Raw genomic sequence first — 9,292 nt, 5'->3', positions numbered from 1 at the left:
AAAAATACAAAGTGTATTTGCAAACAAGGAAGACTGAGTGTAAATACAAAGTAGTGCTGAATGTCACACTTTGGAGTCTGCATTTGGGAGCTGCTTCTGGAATCTTTGGGTTTATGTCCCCCATTAAAGCAGCTGGATATAAAAAAAAAATTAGAATCAAAATGAAGATTGAGTGACATGCAGGTGATGTCCATGATATATGATCAAATAAATTTACTTCAAAACATTGCTTGTAATTAATAATACAAATGTTCTGTAATCTCAACTTACATAAATACTTTTATTTATGCTTTCTGAATTAAAAAGGAATTTAGAATTTTAAAAGGAATACCCAGAATTGCTCCAAATGCTGCACTTTACATTGTCCTCAGTAATGTATCAGGAGTGTTGATGTTTTGACTCTTGTGCCAGATGAAATGTTCTGTTAGGAATGTCAGTTTCTGTGTTCAGTCCATACGTCATGTGTGATTGCTGATTAAATCACACGCACACAGATAAATACACAGCGTCTAAGACCGGATGTTTCCACTGACACCACCCCAGGCTCATATTGATTATTCCACTGAAACCCTGTAATGACCTAGTAATCAATGTTCGGACTGCTGCCCTTTATGAAGCATCCAACACAACAACATCGCATCATTCTTCCCCTGCAGTTCTGGAAAACACTCAGCCATGAATGTGACATCATGACCTAACCCCAAGCTTATTTTATCACTGATAAATCTGATTGCTGGTCTGCGATTTGCTCCAGTTCATCGATATGTATACTATTGATTTGGCGTTTGATGTGAATTTTGGATTGGAAACAGACAGGGAGGCATGTGTGTTTCTGACAGTTGATATTGACTGTTAGCTTCATGTGTCACATTCAAAATTGCACACACACACACACACACAAAGAAAAAAACAAAAAAACAAACCACATGGGTAAACAGTATGCATTGTTTTTATGTTTATTGTAAAAATATGCCCATTTTGTTGTAATTTCAGTAATTCAAAAATCTCTTGTTTTGTTGCCGTTTGATTATTTGTTTATCCCTGTTATTGCCTGTGTATAATCTGGTGTTTTAGAACATTTCACAGAAAGAAAATAACATACAACACAAAACTACATAGAAATATGCAGATCATTGTGTCACTCCAGTTAGTTTCAAGGTGATGGGCCCATGGGTTTGAGCCTTGCCTCGAGTCACTGTCTTTTAGGAGTTAGATGTGTTTGTCCCTTGTATGTGTGGGATTCTTACATTGTTGGTAGGTTAACTGGCTACACAAATCTGCCAACAGTTGTACATTTGTGATGGTTTATGATGGACTTGTGTACTTTTCCAGGGTGTGTCCTGCCTAGCACATAACATTTTCAGGTATGGTATAAATTCACTGCAATCCTGCTCAGAATTAAGCAGTTACAGAAAATGAATTAATGATTAAGATAATTTATTGAGATGTGTATAGTGCCCTGTCCAGGGTGTGTTCTTGCTTTGCACCCAGTGATTTCCAGGTAGGCTCTGGACCCACAATGACAAATGATCAGAATGAAGTGGATACCCAAATGGATGAATGAATAATTGAATCCCAGAGGTAAATATTGCATACTATGCATTAGCCATTTAAACATACACTCATGTGAGCATTTAAAAATGTTGAATAAAGCTATCACTGTCCTAAAATCTTTTTAAATTTGCGACACACATTAAATAATATGACACTGCTATTACAGACAGTTTGGCTTCAGATGTATTGCGGGTGTTTTGAAGGGATTACGGTAAAAACTGGGCCGGACTAACAGCAGATGAAGTTGCGCTGGATTGGAGCTGCTGACGTGTAGGTAAGGAAGTGTCTGAATTATGATTATTTCATTGTTGCGTTTCTACAGTATAGTTTTGGGTATTTAAAAACAACAGCTTCTTATGTGGGTTGTAAACTTTACAGAGAAGGTCCGCTGAAGGCATAAACCGAGAACAGTAGCTCTGAAACCAACACTAGGTTTTTGTCTGATTAACGGTAGCTAGCCGGTTACCCTCTCATTCACAGTGTTCAGCTAAATAGAAGCACGGAGCTAGCTCACTGGCCCATTAGAGGTTTAGTAACATAAGAGGACGTTGTGACATAAGATTTTTTGTTGTATTTATAATAAAATAAAACAATTTGTGCAGTTGCGGGTTTCCTGCAAGCTACCATTGACCAGTTAGCAACCAGCATACTAGCTAGCTAGGATACATTATTATTATTATCTACCGTAAACTCGACAACGGAATATTAGGCTGATTATACCAGGAGCGAGGAGCTACATAAATGTATTCATTGATGAATTGCTGTACGTAGAAAGACTTTATAGAATCGATAAAATAAGAGACCAAACAGACTGCAGTATAAAGTGTGGGCTAGATTAATTTATGCTTTAAATCCTGGCTCTCTCCCTACTCCCTACCTGCATAATGAGGGCAAATGTTATTTAACTATGGATTCTACTACCATAGTGCACTAGCTACCTTTTAGAAAGGGAGAGGTTAGATGGATGAACATAACAGGCTTTTTATAATATACACAATGTACTGCTAGTATCCCAAAGCCATTATTTTGACACCTACACGGTTTAAAGTTGCAATAAGTAATTTTATCACAGTGCTGGTCTGTTGTTGTAGTTCACTACCTAGCCACTAGATGTTGCACATTCCTAATCCTGGTGAGTGCAGTAGGGCTTAGTATTTAACATGACCTTAAATTGTCTGGAATACAGTATTCACATATATTTACTCAGGCATAGGATACACTTTTTCCTGATGCCATTGCTAAAATAACTACTTTATAATTACATTTTGCCCCAGTCAAGTCAAACAGACTTATTAAAAAACTCTAATAAATACATCATCATTTTTTCATTTGATGGTGCTCAAAATAAAAATGGAAAAAAAGAAAAATATAATGTAAACAACATAATTCAGTGAAGCCTGATGTGGTATTCTTTGTTCCAGAGAGTCACAAATATTCACAGTGGTGATAGGAACCATGCGCAGACTTTAGTGCCCCTGTAAGCTAATTCACAAAAATAGATCTAATGGAATGTTTTTGAATATACTGCATCATTAAAGTACATTTATGGAGGAGAAATATATGAATGTCCTAAAGGGAAAAACATATGATTTACAAAATATACATTTTACCTTTAGAAAATTAGACAGCATCATTGGTGATTTACTCACTTTGTTTGTATGTTAATGTATTTTACGTTGTTGTTTTCAAGGAGAAGCTTGCTGTGAAAGTGCAGTAAGTACAGGGAAGCATGGGCAGGCGAAAAGTACCAGACTTGTATCGTGCCCCTTTCCCTCTCTATGCTGTCAAAATTGACCCCAAAACAGGACTAATTTTTACTGCTGGAGGGGGTGGAGCTTCCAAGACAGGAATTAAAAATGGACTGGCAAGTATATGAATTAAACTTTCTTTGTGCCAAAGAATCTGATTTTGTACAGTGCAGTGCATACAGTACATTTAAAAATAGTATATTGTGTGGATGTGCTGTTATTCCTCATTTGTAATGGATGACTGCAATATTTCAGTGTAGTCTTACAAATGATTGCCATGGAAAACCTTGCTTTTTATGCCCAGGTTTTTATTGTAAGTTGTGTGTTAACAATTTTCTTGTTTTTCAAAATTGGTCACAGCATTTCCTGAGTTTAGAGCTGGTTGGCACCCAACATAGCGCCACTCTTCTGCACTCCCATGACACTGGGACATGTGCCACCATGAACATGGCACTGGGGGGAGACGTGATTGCTGCTGGACAAGATGGCAATTGCAGCCTGATGCGTTTCAAGCAACGTGCACCTAAAGCTGGGAAATCAACCTCTGCAAAGGATGGTTAGTAGAAATAAACTTCTAAACCACAAAAGAGAGTATGCTTATATGTGTAAAATAACTGAGAGTCAATAATCTATAGGCTATATCATATCTACATGAACAAATCTCTTAATCGAAAAATGATAGAGTGGAAAATGCACAAGGACTACATGAGTCTGCATTTTTAATAGTAGCACAATTTAAGAGGTAAATCTCCAAGAAAATGTCTTGATTCCGTAATTGACAGGTGCTGTTGAGCAGGGTGGCGCAAGGAGGCGAGGGGGCAAGGGCCAGAATGGAGGTGGGGATGTTCCTCAGATGAAGGATGAGTCAATGCAGATCCTGGTTGAGCATGTTGGAGTGGTGCAGTCAGACCTCAGCCCTCAGGACCCGGTGCAGAAGTGTGTTCGTTTCAGCTCTGACCTTAAGCTCCTGCTGACGGGAGGGGCTGATGGTTATCTGCGAGCGTGGGAGGTGAGCATGCTTAGACAAGCCCTCTGTCACTTCAGCTGATTGCTGCTCTCACAGCTGCATATTAACACTGTTCCTTTCACTCTTCTTTCAGTATCCCTCCTTGAAGGAGAGATTGAACTTCAAAGCTCACAAAGATGAAATAGAGGATTTAGACATCAGCCCTGATAACAAGGTATTGATATGGTAATAGATGGAATATGTGCAGATACTGCGCCATTCATAAACAATAATAACTATATGCCTTGTAGTAGTTTGATGCAAAAGATGCAGGTAGGCAACACAATGTATTTCTGTGGTTTTCAGCACATAGTGACAGTAGGCAGAGATTTCGCATGTAATATGTGGAGTGGTGATCAGCTGGCAATGAGTTTATGCTGGCACGACAACATGCCACACATTACAGAGAAGATGTATCGTTATCAATCTTGTCGGTAAGTTACCAAAGATCTTTATCCCTCACAGTAAATCACATGGTCATACAGAAGATGCTCTATTTTTCAACCTAATATCCCTCTGCTGTCTTTCAGTTGTACAGTTAATTTTATCCCATTTATTATTTCTATCAATATCCCTTAACTGGATATCTATTCACTCAGAACTTATTTAGAAGTGAGTAGCCAGTTGGTGGAGCCCCTTCTTGTTAGTGTCCTGAAAGTTAACAGTTTTGTGTTCAGTCCAAAAAAAAAAAAAACTGGTTAAAACCTTTGAGCCTCCATTAGTGTTGTTCTAAATGTTGTATTTTTGTTTATTTTTAGGTTTGGTAAAGTTGAGGACCAAAAAGACGCATTAAGGCTATACACGGTCCAGATTCCCTACAAACGAGAGCGCAAACCACTGCCATGCTACCTCACCAAATGGGATGGGAAAAGTTTTTTGCCCTTGCTTACTAAACCATGTGGCAATGAAGTGATCTCCTGTTTGAGTGTGAGGTGAGTACATAGTCTATATCCAGTTTATTAGATGTTGTGTGCTGTATTCTTGAAATGTGAATTCTTTTTCTTGTGTTTACCCTAAAAAGTGACTCTGGAACATTTCTTGGCCTGGGTACAATCACCGGGTCAGTAGCTATCCACATTGCTTTCTCTCTGCAGGTAACTACTTGGACATGTTTTGAAATTGACTGATCTATCATACATGGGTAAAGAACAACAATTCTTTAATGTTTTCCCTTTTCCTTCCTGGATTCTGCAGAGGCTCTACTACATAAAGGAATCTCACGGCATTGTGGTGACAGACCTGGCTTTTCTGCCTGATGCACCAAATAGCAAACCTTTAAAGGGAGATAATGAAGTGGCCATGTTGAGTGTGGCTGTGGACAGTCGCTGTCAACTGCATGCACTGGCTAATCAGAGTAAGTATTTCACATGGTTTAGATGAGTATTATTTGAGTGCTTTTAAAAGCATTTCAGACTACATGGATTACACAGCGAATTTCAAACTAAAGGTGGCACGGTGGACCAACTGGTAGTGTCACTGTCACAAAGCTGGCACTCCCTCCAGGGTGTGTTCCAGCAGTCACAGACAGTGGAAGAATGCATACTTTAATTTAAACTATTGTCAAAGTTACCTGGATATTTATAGTCTAACAATCTTTGATGAACCAAACCAACATTCAACACTGACTTGATCAATGAAGAATCATACACATTACCGCAGTGATATTCAGTGTACAACTTAAGGATGACACGCCTTAATATTTACTATTATTACTCATGTCTTGGTTACTATCTGGCCTGCCTCTCTAGGCACATAATATCTGCTGAGATTTAGCTAATAAAGTTATAATAACATGAAATTTTTATTTTGAATTACTTGAAGTATGGTTAAGAGTCTGTACATTCATGTATTCTGCCTTTGCTCACAATTACAACCAGGTAAATGGCATTGCCTCTTGAAAACTCTTGTAATCATCAAGATGCCAATGAGGTTTTAGTGTTTTTTTCATCTCTACTGTGTCCAGGATCTGTTCCAGTATGGCTGGTGCTGGTCTTATGTGGCCTGCTGCTGGTGGGCGTCATTCTGCTCCTGCAGCATCTCTTCCCAGGGTTCATTTAGTGTTCAGCTCCACCAGAGAGGGGGTGGAAACCAGCCCAAACTCGCCACCACCATGCCACTCTCCAGCAGCACCTCATCTTTCACTGTGTATACCAAAATGACTAGAACAACAACTAGAAGCTGCTGGAACAATACTACAAATGATGGTGATTCTGATGTAGGATATGGGGATAGCAGTATTTATCTATTCTTTGAAAATAAATAATCTCTAGAGCATGCATTTATGGATGGAGAACTAGGGTTTTACCTAGTAACTGAGCCATGTTTTTACACCCTGATGCTGAGCTTTTTCCGCCATCTCTCTGATCTTCATGTTGCTGCATGTGTGACAGATTGGAAAAAGAGGAAAAAAATTATTCCTCTTTGTTCTTTAAGGATGCTCCTATGGATGTCACCTCTTTGTCCAACAAACTCTGTGCAATGCCTTTAATGTAAAATCTGTATAATGCACATAGAGGGCCATCAGTATTTTTAGTTATTTAAGACAGATGGAACGTATAAATGTAGTTATAAAACAACATCGTGCTGTGTGGGTCTTTTAACAGCCGCTGTTACTGCAATGTTCCTTGACCTATTGGAAAGATCCTTCTGTGTTTATCAAGTCACAAGGCATGCATAAGAAGGTGATGCATTCAAACAAGGATTTTATTTGAGTAACTAATTTAAATCAACATAAAATATATTGTAAAATATATATGAGCTATGTTCTATAATTAAACAGCAACAAAAAAAATATAGGTTTATTTTAAAATAATTTTATTATTCTTTGTAAGAACTGGCACACACAAAAAATAATGAAGAATAAATTATAGTTACCGAAATGTACTATGAACATATTTTACTCATTTTATAGCTTTGATTAATTAATCTGATAGATGGAGGACTCCTTAGTCATTTAAACCTTGTGTAGTATTAGACACACAGATTTTGTCCACTAGAGGACAGTAAAACCTTTATTTTGTGCAGCAATGAACAGAGTTCCATGTAAAAGGAGATAATACAAATTAAAGGGATACTTTGCTCTGTTCAGTTCTGAAAACAAAAATGCTGTGTGATGTGAACAAAGTGGACACCAAGGCCAGAAAACACAGATATAAAATTCTGATGTCTGTACCACCCTCAGAAACACAATCACTGTTGTGGTACCCTCAAGGGGGACATATTCAGGACATGTAGTTAAGACACATTTTGTTAAGTTGGTTAAATTTGGTTAAGTTTTAATTTAATTTCCATGATTTATATTATGTTTTTTTTTATTTTCACAGTTCTATAATGAAAGCTTACACAACTGGATTTTAAAGGCGAAAAATGTACCTGCACAATACCACTTGCAGAATTTCCAGAAAACAAGCCAAGCCCAAATGAAACACAAAAGTGAACTCACTCTCCCAGCAATCAAACATAGGAAAAACACATGAACCAACCTTTCCTGTTAGTCTTGATTTGATTGATGTGTTTTGGCCATGAAAATCTTAACTACCAGGATTTAACTCTGAAGGATTATTAATTACCAGTGAATTGAGTTTATTAAATGCTGGGTCTTTCCAGAACTGCACTGTGTGTACCTCAGCTGCAGTGCGATTCTTGTCCCCCCAACCACCCATTTCTCCGTGTCCGCTTTGATTCGTCAGGGCCGCAGAGCTGATGAATATTAATGAAGTGTCTCAGTGAAGGACAGAAGGCTGCTGGCCAAAATCTACAGACTTCTGCCCCTGCAGGAAATCACACTGATAACGTCTGCCCACACAAGTGAAGAGCACTCACAGCAGCTGTGTGCTCATAGAGGGCAGAGGAAGAGAAGATTATTCATCCAATTAGAACAGCTTCATATCATCTCACTGTCCCTTAAATGATTGTTAACTAGGAATACTGGGACAATATGTGAAATGTTAGTGAAAACAGAAACATTTATAGTACTCTTTGTTTAATGACCAAAATACACTTGATGCTTTACTGCATTTATATATATATATATATATATATATATATATATATTTAACATAAAATACACTAGGACAATCGTCCCTTTGTTTTTTATTATTATTTTTTTTTCATTTCCTTTATCCTTTATTCTGTTGTCAGTATTACCCCTTAATTTATATGTGAGAAGATTTGTGCCTGAATATTTTCAATTATTAAGCACTGTTAATGAAATTCCAACAACTAGTGCAACTTCTAATTGCACTAAATGATGCACTTCTCAATTTCACCAGAGTGCCTGTCTGTGTTGCTGTAGTTCACCTACCTAGCCGCTAGGAGTTGTGCGCCCTGAATGTTGACCAGTGCTGTAGCACAGTATAGTACAATTGTGTACAGTGTAGTAAAGTGTGTTAGAGTCTATGTGACCTCCAGCAGCCAAGGAAGCAAACAACGACAAACAAGAAAGCCAGTCTGAGCCTAAGGACAGTTTTTACACAGGTTTTTGGGCACAGAATGCAATGTGATGATTCCACTGCTAAAATTAATATTTTAAATCATATTCCTTATGGTTTACAGCTATTTGTTCTATTTAAAAAAATAAAATTTAATTGCCCCTTGTTTTGGCTACTTTTCACTTTTTTTCACAAACATTTCACATACTGTTCCAACTTAAATTTAATGTGGGGAGACCTGGCCCAAAGGTTAGAGAAGAGAGCTTAGGACTGAAAGGTCATTGGTTCAATTCCCATGACTGGCAAGAAAATTTGGGGCACAGCTAAGGTGCCCTTGAGCAAGGCACCAAACTCACAAATGCTCTGGGTGTGTGTTCACTGCCACAGATGGGTTAAATGCAGAAGACACGTTATGTTGAATGACAAATAATTGCACTTAAAAACCCCAAAAAACATAAATAAAAAAAATAGTTGTTAATTGATATGCATTTTTCCGGTTGTCCAGAAACACGAGGACATGTTTTTCAGTGACAATGTGAAAAGAAGGACAAAAG

The 9,292-nt window shown here is 37.8% G+C and overlaps 1 protein-coding gene across 1 annotated transcript; it reads left to right on the top strand.

Annotated features, from left to right (window-relative positions):
• Positions 1-1,453: 1,453 nt before the first annotated feature.
• Positions 1,454-8,304, top strand: preb (prolactin regulatory element binding). The gene is made up of 11 exons (XM_066682390.1): positions 1,454-1,581; positions 1,721-1,828; positions 3,245-3,418; positions 3,663-3,858; positions 4,085-4,311; positions 4,403-4,483; positions 4,615-4,742; positions 5,067-5,240; positions 5,330-5,402; positions 5,503-5,662; positions 6,272-8,304. The coding sequence occupies exons 3-11, from the start codon at positions 3,284-3,286 to the stop codon at positions 6,364-6,366; spliced, it is 1,269 nt and encodes a 422-aa protein (XP_066538487.1). The 5' UTR covers positions 1,454-1,581; positions 1,721-1,828; positions 3,245-3,283; the 3' UTR covers positions 6,367-8,304.
• Positions 8,305-9,292: the final 988 nt, after the last annotated feature.

Source organism: Hoplias malabaricus, chromosome 10 (assembly GCF_029633855.1).
Source record: "Hoplias malabaricus isolate fHopMal1 chromosome 10, fHopMal1.hap1, whole genome shotgun sequence".
Lineage (NCBI taxonomy): Eukaryota > Metazoa > Chordata > Actinopteri > Characiformes > Erythrinidae > Hoplias > Hoplias malabaricus.
The sequence above is the reverse complement of the archived record's forward strand: the minus strand, read 5'-3'. Positions and strand labels throughout refer to the sequence as shown.

Coding starts and splice junctions, on each gene's coding strand:
- preb (XM_066682390.1), top strand. CDS start 3,284: ATGGGCAGGCGAAAAGTACCAGACTTGTATCGTGCCCCTTTCCCTCTC. Junction 4,312..4,402: donor GTTATCTGCGAGCGTGGGAG/GTGAGCATGCTT, acceptor CTCTTCTTTCAG/TATCCCTCCTTGAAGGAGAG. Junction 5,663..6,271: donor GCATGCACTGGCTAATCAGA/GTAAGTATTTCA, acceptor TACTGTGTCCAG/GATCTGTTCCAGTATGGCTG.